This window comes from Dermacentor silvarum, chromosome 8 (assembly GCF_013339745.2).
Source record: "Dermacentor silvarum isolate Dsil-2018 chromosome 8, BIME_Dsil_1.4, whole genome shotgun sequence".
NCBI classification, from domain to species: Eukaryota; Metazoa; Arthropoda; class Arachnida; order Ixodida; family Ixodidae; genus Dermacentor; species Dermacentor silvarum.
In genome coordinates this window covers 14,742,396-14,766,719 of record NC_051161.1, presented here as the reverse complement: position 1 = coordinate 14,766,719, position 24,324 = coordinate 14,742,396, and the positions used below count along the sequence as shown (strand labels likewise).

The 24,324-nt window shown below is 45.2% G+C and overlaps 1 protein-coding gene across 1 annotated transcript in view; it reads left to right on the top strand.

The window, feature by feature from the left end:
- The window catches only part of LOC119461957 (inositol 1,4,5-trisphosphate receptor type 1-like), a gene marked incomplete at its 5' end in the record, with an annotated part of 266,368 nt that overhangs the window by 8,909 nt on the left and 233,135 nt on the right, over positions 1-24,324 (top strand). Inside the window, 6 exons of the mRNA XM_049672350.1 lie at positions 4,854-4,905; positions 9,111-9,234; positions 13,486-13,710; positions 16,069-16,146; positions 17,660-17,800; positions 20,122-20,247. Of these exons, the coding sequence (XP_049528307.1) occupies positions 4,854-4,905; positions 9,111-9,234; positions 13,486-13,710; positions 16,069-16,146; positions 17,660-17,800; positions 20,122-20,247 (746 nt within the window). The remainder of the gene's footprint in view (positions 1-4,853; positions 4,906-9,110; positions 9,235-13,485; positions 13,711-16,068; positions 16,147-17,659; positions 17,801-20,121; positions 20,248-24,324) is intronic.

The following is a 24,324-nucleotide window of genomic DNA, read 5'->3' as shown; positions in this document are numbered from 1 at the left end:
GTAGTTGGGGATGGCAGAAAGCTAGATGGGGTGATGAAGTTAGGAAATTTGCAGGCGCAAGTTGGAATCAGATAGTGCAAGACAGGGGTAATTGGAAATCGCAGGGAGAGGCCTTCGTCCTGCAGTGGACACAAATATAGACTGATGATGGTGATGATGTCTTCAGGCATTCCTCATACTTATCACAAGCAGACGGCAAACGAGAATATTCCGCTGTCTTATAAAGCTGCTTCTTTTTGTTTCAGAGTCAGTCCAGAGACTTGCTAAACCATGGATTAGTTTTACCATTAGTTACAGTTATGAAAGGGACGTGCTTTTCTAGTAATCTCATCATCTTATTTTTGAAAAGAACCCAGTTTTCTTCTACTGAGCGACTGTAAAAAGAAGGTAATAACACACTATCAGAAAAGGAAGTAAGTTCTGTGTTAATGGCATTGTAGTTGGCTTTATTATAATGTATAATTTTCCTTGATTCAGTTCCTGCAAAGGGCGGCTGGATAGCAAGAGTTACTTGTAGTAATTTGTGGTCACTAAACCCATTCAAATAATCTATGTAGTCAATTGTTTCAGGTATAGTTGTTAGAATAAGGTCTACTGTATTCGAACCGCGAGTTGGGTGAGTAATAACGTTTGAAAAAATTGTCTAAAGTTAAGTTAATGAAGTCAGCTGAGTGATGACAAGAAGAAGGCAAATGCTCCCAATTAATAAGTGGAAGATTGAAATCACCAAAGAGATGAACTGTACAAGCCTGACAGATTTCAATGGCACTGCTAATGCCACTGTGCAACTCGGCTAAAAAGGAATGATTAGAATTGGGAGGGTGGTGACAGGTGCCGATCAATACCTTTGTGGAATGAAATATGCAGGCTACTCATACAATTTAAATTTTAGAATATGAAGTAAGGGTGTACAACATGATTGATCTTTTAATGGCAAGAACACACCACCACACCTTCTGTCAGTACGATCACATCGATAATATTGTAGCTGTCAATGATGACAGCGTTGAGCCACATCTCAGTGAAGACACGAATATCTGAATGACTATCATCGACATAAGAGGAGATCATATGATGTTTAGAAAAAATACTTCCAGTATTGGTGAATGATGGATGAGTGAAAGACCGATGCAGCTCTTGCTGCCTACATGCATGCGAGTTTACTTCTAGCTATCTGCGTCACCGTACAACTGCATTAGTGACAGCATCATAAGACATAGGCTTCATTCTCGATGCGCAGCTTGTCTAAAAAAAAAGCTTAAACGACTTGTTCTGAGCTTTTGCGAATTCGAACAGCTTTCTTCATGTCTGTCACATTGCCAAGGAAAATACTTGCATATGGAAAATGCTGTCCCCTACAGCTTACGCCGCAAGCGACAAAATTTGCTCCTTATCCTTGAAAAGGCCAGCTTGGCATGATCCCCTAACTTTTCTTTATCATGTTTACCAACCTGAGAGCCCGTTCAAACTGTGTGCCTGTTAAAATGAGCTTTAGTTTTTCAGAACAGAACTTAGGAACCCAGAATGATTTTTACGATTTTGTACAAACGCACGGGGTTCCTTCTGATAATTAAGTGACACATATAACGCTCCTCATAAAGCATGGAATTTATTATGAGGTTTAAAAAATGTACATCGTTACTGATCGCAGCGGTGCTGCTTCCCTGAGTTTTCAGCTGCCCCACCCCTATTGATGCACGTTTTGCATCTGACATCAGTCGGGTGAGCTATTGGATTGGCTTTCTAGGGTGCGTCATCGATAATTCTTCCAACTTTATGGTGAACAAATGTTGTTCGATAGTTGGAATGTTGGTTAATTTGTTTCTATAAAAAAAAGTAACAGAAAGAATACACAATGACAATTTATCACTACGCTCAAGCTCTTCCAGAACACATCAAGTGTCGGCTGCTTGTATTGCAACGTGCTCCTTGTTGATGCGAGCTGCGTGGCCAGTGTTGGTCACAAGCTTTCTTTTCGCAAGCAGCATGGTTTGCCCTCGTCCCTCTGCAAGGCAGCAAATGAGCGGAGTGGCTGTAGTGCATCAGACTGTCGTTATCTGATCGGCGCCAGGATCTACGCATTTGCGGCTGCCACTTGACGCCGGAGGATTACAAAATTACACGTCTACAAAATTTGTCCAAACCGGTTCGGGACCCTTTAATAATTTTCTGTTCAGAGCTGCCTAGTCTTCATTAGCATGGTCTCCAAACCAAAGAAGAGAAGGTTGGATTGATGCATCCTGTTTTCTGCATTATCGCATTGAGACGCAATTGACATCAACTGGTATGTCACGCCGTGCAGTGTCAGCAGGTGCGCCCGAAGCAGTTGCAGTGGGATTAGCCTTCACTTCTTCCAGCAACACCCCCTTTGCATTCAAGCATTTTTCATGTTCAGTTGATTTCAGCTGATCTGACATATCGCGAAAAGCATCTGCACCTGCGCTCTTCTTGGTTGTCGGTCAAGTTGCATCGGCTTTCTTAAATGCTTCTAGATGAGCTTTCTAGAATCTAGATGATCCAGATTGGCTTTATATGATCAGCCTTCTCTAATGCTTCTAAACGGTCATGTTGTGCCATATTGATACAACATCTACAAGCCACCTAACCGATTGTTTCTTTTTAGAAGTGATTACAAGATACGCAGATCCCAGATAATGCTAAATCTGCCTGAAGTCGGCCAAGAAGACCTTGTCTTCAAAAGAGCATCTGCATGGCATGCATACGTTAGCTTTGAGTTTACCAGCATCCCAAGATGTGCATGAAGTGCACTACAGCTGGTGTGAATCACAGAGGATGACTTTCGATAGGGTATGGAGTGAGAGAAGCAGTGGCACAAATATCTGGTTGTGCTGTTTCCATGTGAAAGACTAGTTAAATTCATGCTTATAGCACCTACTGTAACGGCTCAGTGGCCATGGTGTTTTGCTGCTGAGCATGATGTTGCAGGTTTGATTTCCGCTTGTAGTGGGCTGTATTCTGATAGAGTTGAATGTAAAAGATTCTCTCGTATCAAGCTTTGGGTGTACGTTAAAGAGCCCTATGTGGTTGAAATAAATACAGCACCCTCTACTCCACTGTCTCCTGTTGTGGGCGCCACTGAGGGCAGCACTCCAAGCGGCAAGCAAACCAGGCGGAACCGCCGAGAAGACCCCTGCACGGGAGAAGGCGAGCGGCAAGAGGCACCGTCGGACGCCATTGTACCGGCGATTACATACCATAAACAGTTTCCCAGTTATACTGGCTACAGCCTTTAAGAGCAGACCCTTAACGAGCGAAATTTCACTCGCACGGAAAGCCAGGAAGAGAACCCCTGCTTCTAACTCCATTGCCAGCACACCCTTGGGACAGAGTCGGCATCAATCTTTTATGCTGAAGGGGAAAGAGTACGTCGTAGTAGTTGACTACTACTGCCGATTTTTTGAGCTAGAGCAGCTGAAGAGGACAACTACAAAAGACATCGCCCTAGTCTTGGAGCCAATATTTGCACAGTTTGGTGTTCGAGGACAATACGTACAGACAACGGCCCGCAGTTCACTTCTACAGAGTTCAAGGAACTAGTGCATCGCTGGGGAGCCTCACACACAACCTCAAGTCCTTAGTATGCACACAGCAACGCTATGGCTGAGAGCGTTGTGCAGACAGCGAAGCAGCTTCTGAGGAAGTCCTCCACTTAAACGAAGCACTGCTTGCCTACAGGACTACACCAGGCATGGAAGGGTTTTCACCAGGAGAACTCTTGATGTTAAACCCTAGAATCAGCAGTCATGTGTACAACAGTTTGCTTCTCCCAGGTGCTGGTTTGGTTTACAGTAAATAGCACAATAGCTTAGTAGGATGTGCTGCTTTTAATGTTTTGGCGTGATGCTTATTAGGAAAAGTTAAGCGCAACAGCGCAAATACACAAAAAAAGAAAAAGAAAAGTGACACACAGGACTGCATGTCTATGTCATTTGCAGTCATCCGTGTCATTCTTACCTCTCCTTTGTGTTATGTCCCACTTGTGCCAAAACATTTGTAATAAGTAGCACAGCTGCTGGTTGCTGTGTTGCCACACGCCTTGTGTGCTCATCAGGATGTGTTTTGCTGGTGCATGTGGCATGTTTTTACATGCAAAGAAACACTTTGTGTAGTCTGGAATTATCTGAATTGCTCTAGAAGGCTAAGGTTGTGGCTAGTGTGTTGTACATGTTTAAATGAGATGCACTACTGAGCAACGAAATGCATAAAAAGGACACTCATGGCACGTGGAAAGTGCAACTTACTGACTTGCTTTGTCTGAAGCCTTGGCGTTTGAAGTTTAGCAAATATCAGCATATCATAAACATTGTCGATTCCTCATGCTTGCATAGCTGCACAGCTTTGGTTATGCCCCTAGTTCAATTAGCGTAACTATCTCTTAAATCTAATAAGAATCCTTGTTAAAGCAGCTCATTTACAGCATGTGTGACAGGGTCGTTTGGTTAATAATAACATACTTGTACTGCACAAGCATAGATGCCTCAGGTAAAGGAAGTTTTTAATTTAAAATGTATAGATGCAGGTACGAGCACATCAAGTTGACGTTTGACTGTTCTAGATTTTGACACTTGCAGATTTTACCTTTATAACTCTATATTTCTTTTGGCCAAGTTGTCTTATAGTCATGTAATTTTTGCATTGTTTGTTACTTTCCTATAAGCATGCCAATGCCTTCACAGCATATGTTACTCAGAAGTAAAGACTCTGTCAATGCTAGCTTTACATGGGTTTTGCACATTTAAAAATTGGAGGCAAGGACCTGACAAAGATAGTAACAAGGATGAAGCCAATGATGCCCTTGATGGTGGTAGCTGATCTGTTGTCTATCACTACAGGTGTGGATATGGAGCGCATTGGCAGGGAGGCTGAGGCCATCTTTGGAGGCACGTGAGTAGCAGCTGACTATATTGTCATTGTCTTCTGCTGTGAGAAACGACGGAAAGTGAGCTGTCAGGGATTGTTTATTTATTTTTATTTATTTCAGCATACTGCAGCAATGAAGGGCTATCACAGGAGCGGGAGTAGAAAATAGAGAGATGGCAAAGGAAAAAAAAAGCAGAAATCAAAACAAGATGCCATAAAAATTAGTGGTTAACAATATACAAGAGGAATTCAGCAGACAATGAAGATCGAACATGACTGGGTAACGCATTTCACAGTTCCATAGTGTAGGCAAAAAAACTATTTAAATGCATCGGCACGGTGATAAAAACGTGACATATTCAACTCATGATGGTGTCTGGTGGATGTAGGTCAAGCGGGTGTGATGTAGCTTTTAAGTAGAGGAAATTGTGGAGAGTTTGGAAAAACTTCAATGATTCGACTTGACGACGAGAATAGAGACTGGTAAGCTGAATATTTCGAAAATGGGAACTAAGTGAAAAATACCTGTCGTAGTGACAATAAATGAAGTGTACAGCTTTCTTCCTGACAGACTCAATTTTGTTGATGTCATATATTTTGTCTGGGTTCCATAGGACCGAGCCATACTTCAGTACTGGATGAACTAGTCTTATATAAGTTAGGAGCCTTATGTTAAGAGGGGCCAAACGTAGGGTACGTTGCAGGTATCCTACTTTCACACGCGGTTGCACATCTGTTTAATGTGATGTGACCAAAGCAGATTGTTCGAGGATATAAGGCCAAGGTACCAGTTTCTAGTGGAGAACCATTAATCTGCCTTCATTACACTGTCACTCTGCTGACAGTGACATTGTATTGAAGGCAGTGGCCATTACAATGCCATTAGCTATGTAGGTCAGTGGCTGTGTTACTCTGTAAAAGGTTGTACTGTTATCACACTGTGAAAGTCCTTGAAGGTTGTATACTCCTTGATTTTCCATATTTGGTAATCTTCAAGTACCCAAGGACAATCTCCTGAATTTTCACGACAGGCTTGTTTACTCCTGTGTCTTGCATCACAGTGTGTATTTTTCTTTCACTTTATCACAATTGATGTCTGTTAAGGACACTGAATAGATTAAATCAAGAAATGCTATTGCTTCTCATGTGTTGTCTGTTAAACTTAACAATAACAGCCTGCAAATAATTCAACATGCAGATAGTTGCTTGTTTTTTGTTATGCATCATAATTTGTTTACTGTCATGGCAGTAAAGTAACAAAGTTAGGAAGTGCATAGTTGCAGCCTAAATCTCTTAGAATACATGTTACCAAGTCAGGCAGTCTGTCACATCATGCATTGAAGTAGCACAAGGCAGTGGTTCATATCAAGTGCAGCTTAAATTCTTTTGGCAAAACTTGTCTCAGGCTTTTTCAAGATCCAGGCTGTTTCTGCTGACATGCAGGGGACATTTATACTCCCTTGTTAGCATGCATGCCTTTTTGACCAGTTAGCATGCACACGCCTGACCCCTATGGTGACCCCAATAGCGATGCTTTTAGTTGCAGCACCTGTCTCGTCAGAGCTTACGCGAGAGTGAATGCGTCGAACATACGTCATCTCCTGTTGAAAATGCGGATTTTCAGCCTGCCCTGGGTAGATCTTCAAAGAATACCAGACACCCATAATGTCTGATTATGGTATTTACCTGATTCTAATTCGTACCTCTTGTTTTTTTTTTGTTTTTTTTTTCTCCCCGATTTCAAGAAAATTGGGCTGGGAAACGCGCTTGCGGCATGTGTATGCTTTGCCGCATAACAGGGCTGCATTGCGGCGGAGCTGATTTTAAGAAACCGGCTGCTACTGTGCAACACATATTAGACCCTTGCCCATTTTTCTTGCTAAAGCATTGGGTGTGCATTAGATTTCCAAGTTGTTTAGGAGCTTGAATTTTATCTCTGTTAGTTTTCTTTTTTTTGACACATTTAAAGTAAGCGCGCATTAGATTAGCGGGTGTGTTAGAATTGGGCAAATACTGCCAAATGAGTCAGCGGTGTGTATTGACGTTTTTTTCACCATCACGTTTAATTCAACCTACCAGATAAATCAATAAATTTTTTCGCTCCTGTCGGTGTCAAATTAACATCAGTTTACAGTATTAGGTTACTTATATCGAATCTCGTTAATTTGAACGGGCTTACTTCGAACTTCCGGTTTATTGGAACTGACGCTTTGGTCCCGTCAAAGTTATGTGTATCCCAGTGGATGAAAACGCTCGGTAATTCAAACGTGCAAGCATTTGCGATGGTTAATTTGAACATACTGCGCTCTGACAATGCTCTGTAGCGTGTCGAATCACGTGGCGACGCCTCGGACCAGCATTGCTCTGACCCTGCCTTACAAGAAAAGATTAGCAGAGACTCCTCAATGCTGTGCACGAAGGAGAAGAATAAGGAAAAAAAATGTGTCGAACCACTACGAATCATGATCAAAGGACTCCGGCGGCGGCACGGACCGATCAAACGTACTCTGGCATGGCCGTGCGAGCGTATCATGAAAGCGATCTGTGAAGCTGACAGAGTGTGCCGACTGCTGATAACTCCGTACGCTGTGTTTTTGTTGCTTGTTTGCGTTGAAGCACCAGGCAGCACAAAGGTAAAGTTGTTCGCTGCTGCAGGCTCTATCTTGAAAGCGATCGTCTTACGCGAGGGATGAACGGATGGCCGCACGGACAGTTTTCTCATTGGGTAAGCATAGAAATGCTTACGCATTTAAAGACTGTTGCGGAGATTTCACTCCCTCTCAAATGGCAAGGTCGCCGTTACTGAGTCCAGCCGTATTGCCCCAGCCACTCTAGCGGAAAAATGCGCGCCTCGTGAGGAATCGGTCCTGGGCCGATTTTTCTCGGCTCGCCGCGAGTGGAGGAGACCAATGAGAATGGCCCCTTCAGTGTCATGCGGACTGGTGTCATGCAGACCCTCCCGACCGCCCTATTCGTATTCGCTCCCGTTCAGATGGACCGCTTGTTTCGCACCTATCGTCTGCTCGCGTCAGCTCTCGCTTGCACTTGTAGCACTTGTTTCGGTTGGCTTGGTTTGATCTTCACGCTTGTTCTGATTGCCATGGTTTGCAATTGTTTCTTTACAATGACGAGTCTAAACCGGGACGTCCTGATGGAAAGGTTTTTGGAGACAGTGCGCCATATCCGATTCTATACGACAAGACGTACCATGAATACAAAGACGCGAAGGCAACACCCAGTACCTCATTTTCCTTGTCTCTTGAACGCGGTGACGCCGCAAAAGAAGGGAGCACACCAACATGATTATGATTAGTGGCAATGCCTTCGTCATTGACGACCCGCCCCTCCTCGCAACACCGTTCCCCTCGCCCTTATTCTCAACTCCCTCGTAACTCCCTCACTTTCGACGGCCTCTGCGCCGGTGCGGAGCGTGCGTTGGCCGGTGGGCAGTTTAGTGATTGTCGCTCGCTGTGTGCTTGCGCGCCGCGATATTTTACACCTCGCACCTGTTGTGCATTGTGCTATGGTGCACAGATACTTCGAGAACAAGTCCTTCTTTTAATTCGAATAAATTTTCGGGCCCCTTCGAGTTCGAATTATCGAGATTCGACTGTATATACAAATAAAATAGTTATAAAATAGGTTATAGAATACATCATTTAATAGTAAAATGCAGGGATGGGCTTTTGGCATAGTGTACTGTATTGTGCCTTCCTGTATATGATAAGATAAACATCTTTTCAGGTTTTGTTATAATACAAGTTTCTGTTGCTTGACTTGAGCTGATGTATACACCAATTATTGTATGACTTGTGCCATGACTGACAAACAGTACTTTTATTTTTGGGCATCTGTCACATGTGCAAGGAATGGCGCTGTCTAGACTCCTACCTGGCTATCTGTGTTACAGTTGTAGTGTTCCTAAGACGCAAAAATAAGGGGAATACAAAGCTTAATAAAGACTGATGTATTCCACCTTTGTATTCTGCTGTGAAAGCCTTGCCCTGTCTTCTTCACCCATACCCCTTGTTCATCCTATTATATTGGTTAAACGCTGCATTCTTCAGCAATTACCTAACAACTCGCGCCACTGAAAACCCCACAGTATGTGCTCATTATATAGCTTCCACTGTAGAACATATAAATAGTGTCTCTTTAGTATGAACCACTTTCATTACCTTGTGCTCTTCTTTGTCTTAATGTCTGTTGTCTTGTCTGCCGACATGCAGGGAAGACTTGGGTGACGTCGACTTGGATGGTGAGGGTGGACGCACATTCCTCCGAGTGTTGCTGCACCTGACCATGCACGACTACCCTCCTCTTGTGTCGGGGGCCCTGCACCTGCTCTTCAAGGCATGTTTGGCTTAATTTATGGTGCAGCATTACCGGCTGCCCCATAGCAGTTGCACTGAAGGAGTCATCTGGGGCCGTATTCTGAAACGTTCCATTTCGGCGATACAGTTAAACCTGGATATAACAAAATTGACAAATTCCCGAAAAACTTCGTTATAAAGAGGATTTCGTTATATGCAGGTTCGGCACGAAAATTCGAAAAATAAACGTTTACCGTATTTACTCGATTCTAACGCGCCCTCAATTGTAACGCGCACCCGTTTTTCGTTTTCGTCGAAGCACTCATCCTCGGAATGTCATCAGGTACCGGATGCGTGGACGCGTGTCGTTTCGCACAAGCGCGAGGCATCGGAAATGAAGAGCGAGCGTCACGATGGCGTCATAGCGTCGTCGTATAGTGTTACAGTAGAACCTCGCTGTTACGTTCCCGGGGGCTGCGTTTTCCCGGCTGTTACGTCGTTTTCGACCGGTCCCGGCACAGCTCCCATAGAACTCAATGCATTGGTAACCCCGCTGTTGCGTCGCAACTGTGGGACCGTTCCCGCATCATACGTTGCGAACTGCCACCCCGTGCCGGCCTGATTGGCCATTTTGACTTTTCATGTCGCTTGGCTTGGTGGCTTGACGATGGCATTGGCCGCCCAAAGTGCCGGGGGCGACAACTTTTTCAGTTTCTGCCAGCAAAAGTATGGCCCTTGAGATCCGTATTTGCTATATAAAGATGGTGTCCATGACGCTTTGTGGCCCTAAAATTGGTTTTGGCTCACGCTAGCGGCAAAAAACGTGCGCGTCATGCAGCGAGCGGCAAGTTGCCGCTCGTCAGCGCCTTGCCGCGAGGCCACCGTGGCACGCGCGTCTCGCTGCGCGGCAGCGCGATAAGATCTCCCGCGCTCTCCGAACGGGCGAGCAACACTGCGAGCGCTCATTGTTTCATGCGAGAGACGACGATCGTCGATTAAAAACGCGGCGCAGACTGGCGGCGTTCCGGTTGTGATGGCTCCGTGACGTCACCCTTGTCGCTCTTGATTGGTTCTTCATCTCGCGGCACGCGGCATTTGCCGCAGAACCCATTTCGCGCGGCACGCTGCAAGGCCCCCGATTCCTGCCGCTTTTGCCGCGTGTTTCTGACGCGCATTTTTGCCGCTAGCGTGGCCGTACACTAAAGCACAAGGGTGATAACGCAGTCGCCGCGCGCCGTATGCTGTATGTGCGAGTAAAAACGTGCGAGGGGAGCCGACGACCGCGTCTAAATCTCGCGCACGCAAGAAAAGCAGGGAGGAAGCGCGCCTTCTTCCGTTGCGCTCGAGGCATCGGCGAGGGAGCGAGGGGGGAGGGATAGCGGGGCGGCGCGCGGTCGCGCAGGCCGTATCTTGAAAGCGATCTGCGTTGGGGCAGAGTCTAGCAGTGTAGGTGCGTCGGCGGCTCATAGCTTTCTGCGTGCTGTGTGTTCTCGGCGCTCAGTTTGCGTTGAAGCGATAGACAACAGCACGAAGGTCACTTCGCTCGCGTCTCCAGCGGCGCTTCCACACTCATCGAGTCTGATGTGCCACAGCGTGTACCAGCGCGTCGGCAACATCAGCTGGAAAAGGAGAGAGTGCCGGCTTGGCGGGCTAGGCAAGCTGCAGCAAGCGGCAGGATCAGATTTGAATGAATGGAGGGGGAAAGGTCATGCCCGCGGCGGCAAGATCGCCGGGTCGAGGGATGCAGGGCCGCCTCGCACACGCACGCACGCACACGTGCGCTCGCTTCGCATTCCATCGCGGCGGAGAAGGTGCTTCCGGTTGCTGCTCGCGCAAAAATGACAAAATTTGGGGCGAAATCTCTAGGTGGTCGGAGGGGGAAATTCGTTATATCGAGGGGGTCTCCCGCTGCCACTTCGTTACTTAGAGGTTTCAAATACATGTGCTTCTATGGAGTAACGGCGGGGAATCGAAAAACTTCGTTATATCCAGGAATTCGTTATATGGAGGTTCGTTATAAGCAGGTTTAACTGTAGTTCACTTTCAGGTGCGTGCTGTTTGGCTGTTTCAGCAAAATTGGGTGAGCTGATTGGCTCGTTGAGCCCGACGTCATTCAATTTTGCTCAACCAGCCAATCAGCACACGCCTGAAGGCGAAAGGCGAACTATCGCCGAATTGGAATGTTTCTGAATACGACCCCTGGTCACCTTAACCCTTTTTGAACTACAAACAACTCTTAGTTCTTTTTGCTGAAACTAGTGCCATATTTTCATTAATATAACGTGACTTGCTTTTACAGCGAAGCTGTTAACGGCTAGTTCCCCCAGAATCGTGTCCGCGTGTAGAAAAAAAACTATCATCATCAGCATTTTGGCTCTATTTGGTGGCAGTTTCCCGCCAGTTGCGCCTTAGCACAGGTGTCAAAACGGATGACTAAAATAACTGATAGGTCATGGCATCAATAACATTACATGCTCGTCAGTTACGTCACGATTAACGATAATAAAATCATGTGTGACGCATACATGCGTTGGATAAGCGGGTATGAGCCAGGTACAAGGAAGGAAGGCAGGAAGGAGTCGGTCGCGTGCGTGCGTGCATGTGGCTCATACCCGCGTTGGATATGTGGGTATGAGCCGCCGAGAGCAGGATTCTGATGCTGCTGTGCAGTGTGCCGCGGCTATGAACGCTGTGGCTCATAGACTAGTCTATGACGATGGGGCGGATTTGGCGCAGCAAACGCACTACTTGGCCATCGCATCGGGCGAAAGCAAGACGCCGGTGTCCTTGCTCTTTCATGAACATGCCGAAGACGCTCAATATAATCAATAATGATTATATATAAATTCACTATAGCAATATTCATTACAGCAGACCCATCATAGTCGCAGCTTCGCTGGCTTCCATATTCACAGTAGTGGAAGGGCTCTGAATTTTTTTTGGTGCAGTTACAGCTTGAGGAGGGACTTCATGCTTTTCTTGTGGGAAGCTCAACCACTAAGGTGACTGAGCTTTTTGTGAATGCCAGAATCGGTAAAAACAGTGACATAAATATGCAGGAGGGGGAACATGTCTTTAAGAACATAAACACTAGAAAAGGGAAAAAGGTGGATGTAGGACAATGGTGCCAATCTTTTGAACAACCTCATTAGTGAAATCACTTTTTTTTTCAGCATCATCATTGTATCATTTAAAGGGGGATACTGCACTATAAAAACATGAACAACAGAAGTATAAGTGGACAGGACATGCGCAGTATATACCCATGTGGACTTCTGTGCAAGCGCTGCTAGCATAGGGCATTTACATCTGGCTTCTTGATGCAGTTCATCATACCTCTAGTGTAATGTGCAATGTGGTGCCGTGAAGTGGATCGTGCATCAGAGTATGCTAACATATTTTATTCTATACCCATGTAATGGTTGAACCGTGCATTAATAATTCATGTCAGAATCATAATACACTAAAACCTCTTTACAACGAAGTTCTAGGGGGAGCCAGAATTACTTCGTTATAGTATCAATTACTTCATTATATCCATTATTGCATTTGCTGCAGTATGAATATCTGTGGAGATTTCAAGGGGAATTTCATTTTCTTCGTTAATATTATTTCATTATATCCTGTTTCATTATAACAACGTTTGACTGTATAATAATAATCAAAATATTGATTCCCACTGGGTATTGCAGATTCATAAGTGAGAAGTTTTTCTGGGTTGTCCAATATTTGTACTAATACTGTGCTAACATTGTTGGGAGCAAGCAATGGGAGCAAGCAATGATCTTTAGTTATTACTATGTAATTAATTGTGGCGTTTGTCACATGATAAGGGTGTTTGCCCTTCTGTGGCATATTGCATGATTTGGTTTGCTTTACTTTATTTTGCGACTTGCATAAAGAAGCACTATTGTTTATGCATAAACATGCATGCATACAGCAAAGGTTGTTGCACCTCATTAAGCAAACAGAAATGAGGTGTTGAAGTCACATGTATGACCGGAGAAGTAAATTACTTACTTACTGGACACTTTTTTTTGTGCTGTTATGCTGCTGGACCATTATTACGTGGTGCAGAACTGCGTGCTGCTATGCTTGCAAAAAGCGACGCTTTGTACCTAATCTGCAAGATTTTTTATGGAATTATGCTCTTGGCCACTACTTAATGCCATCATTTTATTGGCCTATAGCTTTGAGGTGTTATTGGCCGAGGGTAGACAGCAGCAGTTGCATTGCTGGCTGGCGGCTTTAGCTGAAAGTATTTTTTCTTCTCCTTGACTTTGTGTTGCAGCACTTCACTCAGCGTCAGGAGGTGCTGCAGGCATTCAAGCAGGTGCAACTGCTGGTGTCTGCCAGTGATGTGGACAACTACAAGCAGATCAAGGCTGATTTGGACAAGCTGCGTAACCTGGTGGAGAAGTCTGAACTGTGGGTGTTCAAGGCCCGTGACGAGGACCCTGACCACGATCAGGAGCTTGACAAGAGGCTCGTGCTTCAGGGTGATTCACTGCGACCTGTGAGGCTCAATTTAGTCTTGGATTTTATTTTCATTCATTGCGGTTCATGTTCGCAGTGTCTGCGCTGCTGTTTGTGTTCATGTATGCTTAAATGTGATATGCACATTTCTCAAGTGTAGCTTTATTTAGCTGTCTCGTTGACTCCAACCTGTTGTTGAGATGGGTTTGCGCGAGGCTCACCCTATGAGCGTTGGTCAGGAAAGGGCACGATGCTCCTCCACTCTGCAATGCACAAAGGCACTACGGCAGGTTTTGTCAAGTCTTGACACGGCACAGAGAAAGCTCCGGGGTCAGATCGCCAACAAACGCAGATCGCCAATAAACACCTAAGATACAGCACAGTGGGACCACAGGACGCTTATGGTCAAAGACTCACCGTAAGACCGATTGAGTGCGTGTGCCCGCTGCACTAGGGTTACTGGGTAGTGGTCCACCAAGCGTGAAAACGAGAACTTGCAAAAGCAAAAATCTCGCGTAACCAACTCGTTGCAGGTCTGTGAGCATCTGCCGCAGCAATGAAGCGCTTAGCGGAAGAGAGCTCGGGTGGAGAGGGTGCCGGGGGGCCACCACTTGAGAAGCCTGTGAGGGCGCATTCCAGTGACGTATGCTCATGTGGTCACTTGACACCGGGAGGGAGAAGCACGGTTTGCACGAGAAATTAGCTCCACCGCGCTAGCTGTGTCTGCCATATTGCCATTGCAGTGGCAGTTCCCGGTGATCGAGCTAATCGCAATACGCAAGCTGGGGGATGATGCGCGGGAACGCACCTCGATCCCCACACCCTGAAAGCTACTAAGAGTGCTTTCTACTGTTCATATATGTGTAAAGTATGGAGACTTCATAGACCTGTGTAAGAAACTGACATTAAGTGTTATTTCTTGTCAGCATTTCTGCCATTTTATTTCCTGCATCTTTTTGAAAAGAACATTTGATCATGGAACAGTTGTGGTCGTGGCAGCTGGCATTATGTATGCATTTTGAAGGGTACCAACACAAAACAACACTTTTGATGCTCTAAGTTTATTAAAGAGACACTAAGGTAGAATACAGTCAATGTTTGATTTTTTTAACTCCCTAAGGACTGCGGAAATGTCCAAAAAATTGACTGGATGCCTTTTACTGCCCCTGTGGGCTCAAATCGCCACAGGCATGACCGAATTAGCTCTGAAGGCCTGCCAGTACACATATAAGGCGTATCGGTGCGTATGGCAATATAATGGAAGGTTTTAGAATAGGGACCCCTACAGTTTGGGGCCCCAAAGAGCTTTGCGGGTGTTAACATTGGGGCATGCAGGAGTGAAGAGTTTTAAAATAGGGCTTTGCGTTTGCGGATAGCGTCTTGCTCTTGCAGCGCCACTACTTTGTCAAATAAAAGCTGTTAGAAATATTAAAATAAAATATATCATTTTATGATAAGAACAGTAATTTAGACTTTCGTGTTCTTGCATTTAATTACAATTTAGAAATTATGCTGTTAGCAGCAAGCAACTTGTTTCGCTTAGTTTTGAGTAACCAACTTTACGTGCCTTCACCAGCCAAGTTAATCCGTGTTAGCCCTACGAGCCATGAAATCGACAATCGAATTCAGAATCTGCAGTGTCTAATGAATCAATCTTCATTAGACACGTTAGTTGAGAGGAAGCGATAACCGCAGCCACTTCTCCTAGCTTACGAACTTCACGCATTACCACGAATCGAGCCCAGTTTGTTGCTAGGTTAGAGCCGTCGCTTCAGTTGGCGCCGCCATATTTGTTGACGCAAAGATTTTGGGGCAGCTTTTGGGGCTCTCGCTAAATCGGTGAAATAGCGTGCCCGACGCGAAACCCAAACGCAGTTTGCGTCTCGCGCATGCGCAGTGGCTTCAACACTATTTCTTTAAATAAATAATGGGATTTTAGGTGCCCAAACCACAGTCTGATTATGAGTCACACTATTTCTTTGGGGCCCCTATTCCAAAACTCTCTATTTAAGGAATGCATACTGTGTCCTGTGACGATGCTTCACTGCATAGCACCGCTGTACTGCAGCAAAGCTGACTTATGGGAACTGTCATTGTGTGACAGGCACGTGCGTGGTGACTGGTCAAGTTCGAATTACCCAGCAAAGGCTAATTTAAGGATCGAAATAACGAAAGTTTGGGCCCATGAAAATGCATGGGTACCAGCCAGGATATTCGGCCGGGATCAAATTAACTAAAAATCGAATTAATGAAAGTCTACTATATTCAGTTTGAATAAAAAATTTCACTATTATAACACCCCTATAACTTACTAGTATAGCTAAACTTATTTTTCTTTTTAGTGCCTCTTTAAACATGCATGTGTGATTTCATGAAATCACCATTGTTGTGGCTTCAGGAGCTGGTTTCAGCAAAGGAGGCTGGAGAACACGAAGGTGCACCTGCAACAGCGGACAACTACTCAATCATTCGTGAAGTAAGTGGAACACTGTGTGAGGCCTTGATAATGGTGTTTCACATCAGCAGGGACGAGTTGTAATTGTGACTGCCTTTGACTTATTGAGTGGATGTGAATAAAATCGTAATACTTCCAGGAGTACACAATTTGACACAGTGTAGAACAACAGGCTGATGTACCCATGTGTTGAGGTTACTGTGAAGCACTGCTTCGTGCATGCTTTGTTCAGTCTAACTATGATCATGAGTCGTGCACCTTGACAATGATATTTTGTTTTGTTGCCTTTGATATTTCATCTGATTATATTTTCTAGTACTCATCGATATATTAAATAGCCTTGCTTCGGGTGAGAGTTTCGGTAGTGAGTAGGAACTATAAAAAAGGGTGTATTCTGTTGTGTCAGCTATACTTGCGAATTGCAGTATTGCAGCATGCGTGGACATTGTGTAGCTATTTGCCTCCTATTCTCCTAAAGTTAGTGTAGCTATGCATGTTTCAAATGAGCAGCGTATGTGGCTGCTAAGTGGTGGTACTGCTGTGCTGAGCAGTGGAAGGTGTGTCTGGTGATGCCATGGAGAGTATAAGAAGCAAGCTGCAATTTGCCTCTTTTCATAAGGATGACGTCGTTGAGTATGGTAGTGAGTGCAGATGAAATTGCTACGGTTGAGTTTGGTCATAACGAACGACTTCATTGCACAAAATGCGTTTGCTATATATAAGTTTATTATAATTGAACTTTCTTTCCAACTGCCAATGAAGAACAGACTAAAGCACAGAAGAGCTGCACAGAAGACCTGCGCTACACTAGTAAAAATCGGTGATTTTTATTTGTTTCAGTAACGTCAACCCAATACCAGCAATCTCCAAGTTGCTCATGGTCTTAGACTAGTCCCTTGCATATACAAGTGCTTGAACAAAATGCTTGAACGAGGCAGTTCCGCAGTGATTGCATGTGTAATGTCACATTTGTGGCAGCACATGCGTGAGCCAAAAAGAATAAATAAATAAACGAAAAAAGAAACTGAGTTGCTGAACTGATTGGCTCTTTCATGTGGTGTGTGCTGTGGGGACACCATGCAGCCTTATCCTGTCCCATGGCCCATTGAGACGTGGCGGCACCATTGTTTATTTTGTTCATTGTAACCGAACTGAGCAGGGTACCTGGTTGTTATAAGTGGGCGGCTCTCCCATAGACACCTTGTGAAACATTGTGGGTGTACAAAAACTGTTCGTGGTAGCCGAAAGTTCGCTCTAAATGGGATCGTTATATGTGGGCTCAACTATAAGGAAAGTAAGGAAGACAGTAGCACAAAGAACCTGTTGAGCGTGAATGAGTGTGAAGGGTAGGTAGAAGTATACAACTGAAATGATCTTAGGCGAGCTCAACGAGTAATAAAAAGAAGGCTTGGTGTGCAGCAGTCAATCAGTCAAAATTGGCCTGACAAGTCCAAGTAACAGGTCGGGAGCAAAGTGAGATCTGTGACATCATCTATGGGCTGGACAGTGGCTTCTTGCCATCTCTGCTTTCCAGATCTTGGAACGATTCACCAAGTTGTGCTACCAAATTGGAGCGGGTGGCACCAAGAAGCAGCGCAAGCATGAGCAGCGTCTGCTTCGCAACATGGGAGCACATGCTGTGGTCCTTCAGTTGCTACAAATTCCTTATGACAAGGTATCCCAGGGGTCCCACCTACATTTTGCTGGGTGTCCAATTTGCTGCAAAAGAAGTAGCGTAAAAATTTGGTCAAATTTTCACGGTGAAGCTCTTATTGTAGATGGGATGAGGAATGTCTGCTGAAAAACATCCACTTTGAACATCTGTTCTAAATGTTGTTAAAAATTAACTACGAAAATTCTTGGAGCTAGAACAATGAAGCTTGAAGAGAATGTTTGGGGTACTTAACTGCATATGTATGCAGTGACCATCAGTTTTAGGTTCACATATGGGACATTCCTGTAGGCTGTCATTTATTTGTGCATTTGATACATGTGGTGCCAGCTGTGTGCATTATTAAATTGTTCCATTTCATGCAGTTTGGAATTGGTGGACTTTGTTAATGGTTTTCTCGCTGAGGTCAAACGTTAACCAGCACGTTCTGGCAACCAGTGTAATGTGCCGTATTACAACCATTTACTTGATACACGAATTGATTAAAAGCAGTGTGAAAGCTTAGCTGTCGCATAAAGAAATTCTCTTCTCTGTGGCTTTGTTGCAGCCATGTAAATGCTTCTGTGGATGGCAGTACCACTAGGTGTACCATTGTCAGTACCACTAGGTATTACAGCCTCTTGGTATACTCAGAAATCTGGTGTTTTTTTTTTCTTTTTTTAAAAATAGATGGCACTGTTGTTTGTAACAGGAACATTGCTAGTGATACTTATGTGTCGCAGCAAGTAAATGAAAATGTCTGAATTAACTCAGTGTAATTAGGAAAGTGTGTTGATGATAGCATATTATGTGCTTTGCAGATGTTGAATGAAAAAAAGGTAAGCATTTGGACGCACTATGAAGGCCATGTAGCATCACAGTGCCAACAGATTCATAGGATGATACAGAAAATTTGTGATCTCTGAAAAATATCATGTACTGTATCTGCACTGCTCGATTCTGACACACCTTCTCTTTCTTGGAAAAATCACTTTAATGCTGACTTGGTAATTGGCTCATGCTGCACGAGGAGCAGAATGTAGCAGTGGCTTCGGTGCTGTTTATGTGCTAAAGAAAGGCGAAGCTCCTTCACTTAGTTCATTGTACAGTTACAAAATAACACATTAGTCACTGCTGTATAGGAGTTTATTTCAGTACATAGCGATCTGATCTTATCTTTCTATTGGTTGAAATTTATGAATGTTTCAAGTAAAACTTTGCAGAATTTCAGCACCATGTTGAAAGAAGTTGTCTTAATATTCAAAAATTATTTGATTCATATTCATATTCAATTTGGTTTTAAAATTTGCCATTCGCATACCCTAGTATATTCGCTGAAAGATATAGTAGTACTTAAACTAAAAAATGCACACCATAGAAACAAAACTTGGACAGTGACACGGATAGCAACTTCAAAGAACTAATTCATTGAAGCTGCAGATTTGTAAATAAATAATACAAAGAATCACCTACGCCCATCAGAACGCTCTATGCCAAATGGGACAACCAGCCAGTGTAAGAGATCTTGGAGCCGTACAGCTTATTTGATGTGTGAGTTACGTAGTCACTACTTTTACTTTTATTGCAATAGCAATTATATGGACACTCCAGGCGCATTTCTACCATCCGCGTTTTACTCCGGGCGGCCACGGCAGTCATGCACGCCCGCCTTGGCTGCTGTAGCTTGAAAGCCTTCTGCATCGGGAGGACAGTCCACCGTGTACTGTGTTTTCCCAGCTTCGTGCGCGTTGATGCAAGATGCAGCATGAAGGCCAATTCGCTCCGCTTCCGCGCATACTCACTCCAGCGTTTTGACAGCGAGTTTCTGCGGTCATCGAGTGAGATGTGTTCATGTTTGCTTGTGTGTGCATGACACCATGCTTGTTCATTGAGTTAGTATGCCTATGTTTACAAGTTTATACGGCTCATAAAGCTACTATTCTTACTTTGTATAGCTGTCCACTAATTTGCTACCGCAAACGATGCTTTGCCTTTCAGGCGAAACTGCAACTTTTTTTATGTGCTCTATACCTCCATCAGTTCTCATGCAGTTTGATTTCATGGCCTTTGCCGTAATTATTATCTCATATATATTTGGTCCACATATGCAATCCTTGTGGTGTTTGGGCAAGTTTGCTACTTCATTTGTCAAATTGAGCTAGCAGGCTTGCTCATTCAAGCATTCTCACAGAGGACTATCTGTCTAATGTAGTGTTTCAATGGCAGCAATATTTCTCTATGAAATATCATCATTGTGAATCACACAAGGTCACACAGTTGGCAGTGAGAAATGTGCAGTGTTGGACACAGATCAATCTTTGTTGGGCCAATTTCTTGTTCTGCAGAAAGAGGATGTACGGATGGGCGAGGTGATGCGGTTGGCACATGACTTCCTGCAGCACTTTTGCCTGGGCAATCATCAGAACCAAGGGCTGCTGCATAAGCACATTGACCTCTTTCTCACGCCTGGGGTAAGCACAAGGACATTTCATGGACTCTGTCAGGGAGGAGGCAGGGATGAGGAATGCAAGTGCAGGGTTTGGTCTACCTAGAGAAGAGGCTGAGAGATGGCAGTTTTTGTTCATTGTCCCATGTTTAGTACTGTTTGCTCCCCAAACGCGGAATAAGTGCCGGTGGGGCCATGGGAACATTGAATAATGGAGTGTGAATGAGAAAAGACATGCTGTTTGCACACTTTTTTTTTCTGTCAAGTGGGGGCTTCTCCGTGTTTCGGATAAAGTGATGCAGCTCCTCGTAGCCACCACACAGTCCTTTCAACTCATTACTATAAGCTGCAGATAATTCAGTAATCTACATTGTTATGACATACAAGTCATCGAGCTTTGTTGGTAGGTTATTAAAGTACGATTGCTGTAAGGCAGTGTATTGTACCTGGTTTAACTCTTTCCATAACGTGCCCATTGGGCATCGTTAGAGCATTATCGATGGTTTGAAACACCGCTTTCGAGACTTTCCTTGCCGTTCACGGACACACTGTACTATCGGACGGGAAGCAGGAGAACTCCGTTTTAGTTTTCTAAGCAGTTTGTATTTTCTCCGCGCGGCAGCGATTTTTGAATGCGCTCCGAAGTTTCGCAGTCGTCAAAATAGAAAGCAAAGATGATTGGCCACTATCGATCGTTTGAAACACCACTTTCGAGACCTTCCACGCCCCTCATGGACACACTGCGCCATCGGATGTGAAGGAGAACTATATTTTTGTTTTCCAAGCAGTTAGCTTTTTTTCCCGCCAGGTGGTAATTTTTGAATGCACTCAAAAGTTTCGTGATCATCAAAGTAGAAAGCAAAAATGACTGTCTCCGAGAGTGGTGCGCGTGCTCCGAAAGATTGCAGATCTCGTGGTTCCGCTGCGTCTGCGGCTGATTTTATCGATGGATTGAGCAGCAGCGAGTCTGAGGATGCTGCTTTTTCGTCGGACTTTGATTTTGAGAGTGACGACAACACAAACCAGCCCAGAACATTGGCGGCCGCAGCCCAGCACGTCCAACTGTTGTGCTTGCAGTAAAATTTTTGTAGCAATATACCCTGTTGAATTAAAAATTTAGATTTTTTTGGAGATAGTGTCTATTAGACGGCAACACATTTTTGTATATCATACTTTTTGTTACATTTTTTTCTTAGTAGATACAAGCGTGTCTTTACAAACATTGTTCAGTTTTATCCCACAATCTTGATTTTGGCAATTTATATCTTTTTTATACATCTTGTTGACCAAACTTCTATGTGTGAAAAGTGCATTCATTCTGCTTTTTACAGCGAAGCTGTTAAGGGCTCATTCTTCGATGGTGGTGTTCGGCAATAGAAAAAAAACTCTCATTGACTGTATGCTGTATGTGCGAGTGAAAGCGCGCGAGGGCGAGGGACACGCGCTTTCACGGGGAGCGAATGCACGGCAGAGAGCAAACGCGACTTCCCAGTGGAAGGGGAGCGGTGGGCGAGGAGGGCATCGAGGCACCCTAGACTGTGCATGTGTGTGCCCGCTATCCCACTGCGGCGCATCCGCACAGCCCTGCAGGTCCTCTGCCGCCTGACGAGACGCCGACTCTCTCTAGGCGAGAGCCTAGAGAGAGTCTCCCCTAACAGTGTTGACAGCGGCATTTAGCCATTCGTGTCTCTTCACAACCACAATCTCTCTCTCTCTCTCCGTCACGTAGCCAGCGTTTTGACAGCGGTTGTGTGCGGTCACACAAACAACGTGCATAACTGTTGTCGACGGCGGCGGCGTTTTGCCCGCGTTCGCACCGAACCCGCACGTTGTTGGTGACGTGTTTATGCAGAACGTGCCAACCTTTGCAGTACACCCTATGGCGGTGTACCGTAGCAACCATAAGGCCATGGTCCCTGTGGTCACTAAATAAATGAAAATGACCGGATCATATATATTTCTCATTCTTTAATAGTTCAAATAACCAATTACACCATCACATCCTAATAGTCATAATTGGAAATACATAATTCCCACCATAGTACAGCTTCGCTGGTCTTTCATCTCCACCCCAGTGAAAGGGCTGACAGTTTTTGCTTATGTGTTACATAAAATATTGAGTACAGTAGTTCCTTCAGAAAAAAGATCTGGCGTAACCTACAAAAAACACCTATTTTCCCTATGTTAGGGAAAGAGTAAGCAGTGATGAGCTGGTTACCATATTTACTCGATTGTAACGCGGGGGGTGACATTTCATTGTGTCCATCAAGAAAAAAAAAACCCGTGAAAGTAACACGAGGGCTCACTTTTTGTTGCATCCAGCAAAAAAAAAAAAAGAAGAAAATCTTTACAGTAATGCAAGACCACCGGATGCATGAAAAAGTCGCAGTTTTGCCCGAAAGCCGAAGCATCAATTGCAATAGCAAATTAGTAGAGAGTGTGTGGGGTCTCACACATGCTCTTGGGACAAAGGAACGACAACACAGTAGTGCAAACAATCAAAAGGGCATTTATTGCACCTTTCATACACTAATACATGCTAGCCGAATTACTACCAATAGAACATTCACATGGGCACGCGACAAATCAAGGAAGTCCGACTCACCGCGACCGGATAGCGAGCGAATATGTTCGCCCCATGCTATGACACCATGGCATCGCCTAGTCGTTCACGTGTACGGTCACGCGAACGGTAACGCGTTCGAACGATCCGTGTTCGTCCATACCGGTGTCCTGCTGTTAGCCTCGCTAGACGGTCCCGCGAAGCGGGCCGGCGCACGCGCGGAGCGTTCGTCCATGCTGGTCGCCGATCCCAAGCCAAAGAGGAACAGCCTTCTCCCTTTTGCACCCGCGTAACCCCCCCGCCGTCAGGTGGCGTTAGCCGCGCAACACTAGCGCCATCTCTCGTAATATGCTGCAACTCCGCCGCCCTAAAGCTACGCGGCGACGCCGGATTATAGGAGACGAGCCATGCGGGGGAAAACAACATTAAGGGACGCATGAGAGTCGCACATCCCCACAAGTGATATGGAGTAAGGATAGTAGTTTTATCGGCTGCATAAACTTGGACACATTTGCTTACTAACTGAATTAACAAGCATGGTGTCAGCACGCACAAGCAAACATGAATAGATCACACTCGATGACGGCACACAACCGCTGTCAAAACGCTGGCGTGAGCGAGCGCGCCAGCAGCAGCGACCGAAGGTTCGTGCGGTCTATCGCTTCAACGGAAACTGAGCGTCGAAAGCACAGCGCATACAAAGATAGGAGCCGTGCTGCAGATCGCTTTCAAGATACGATGCGTGCGACCGCCCACCGCCTCGCAAAGTACCAGTTGCTCGCAGAGCAGAAGCCGCACGCCCTCCCTCCCGTGCTGCCTTTCCGCTTTCCTGCTTTCGCCTGCGAGATTCCAGTTCCCCTTGCGACCGGTCGCAAAATACGCATTTGGTGCCGCAGCTAAACGTTTCCTCCCCTCCCTCCCTCCCATCCCCCCATGGCCTTTCACGCGATGGAGACGTCGCGTTTGCTCTCCGCCCTGCGTTCGCTCTCTGTGAAATCACGTGTCCCTCGCGCGCTTTAACTCGCACATTTCACTTGTTGATTAGAATTGGGTGCACCATTGCACTTTTTAGACAACTTGAATTTTGGTACAGTTAAACCTGGATATAACGAAATTGACAAATTCCCGAAAAACTTTTTTATAAAGAGGATTTCGTTATATGCAGGTTCGGCACGAAAATTCGGAAAATAAACGTTTATCGTATTGACTCGATTTTAACGCGCCCTCAATTGTAACGCGCACCCGTTTTCCGTTTTCATCGAAGCACTCATCCTCGGAATGTCACACCAGGTACCGGATGCGTGGACGCGTGTCGTTTCGCACAAGCGCGAGGCATCGGAAACGAAGAGCGAGCGTCACGATGGCGTCGTAGCGTCGTATAGTGTTACAGTAGAACCTCGCTGTTACGTTCCCGGGGGCTGCGTTTTCCCGGCTGTTACGTCATTTTCGACCGGTCCTGTACAGCTCCCATGGAACTCAATGCGTCTTGCAGCCGCGCCAGCGCCTTGCCGCGAGGCCACCGTGGCACGCGCGTCTCGC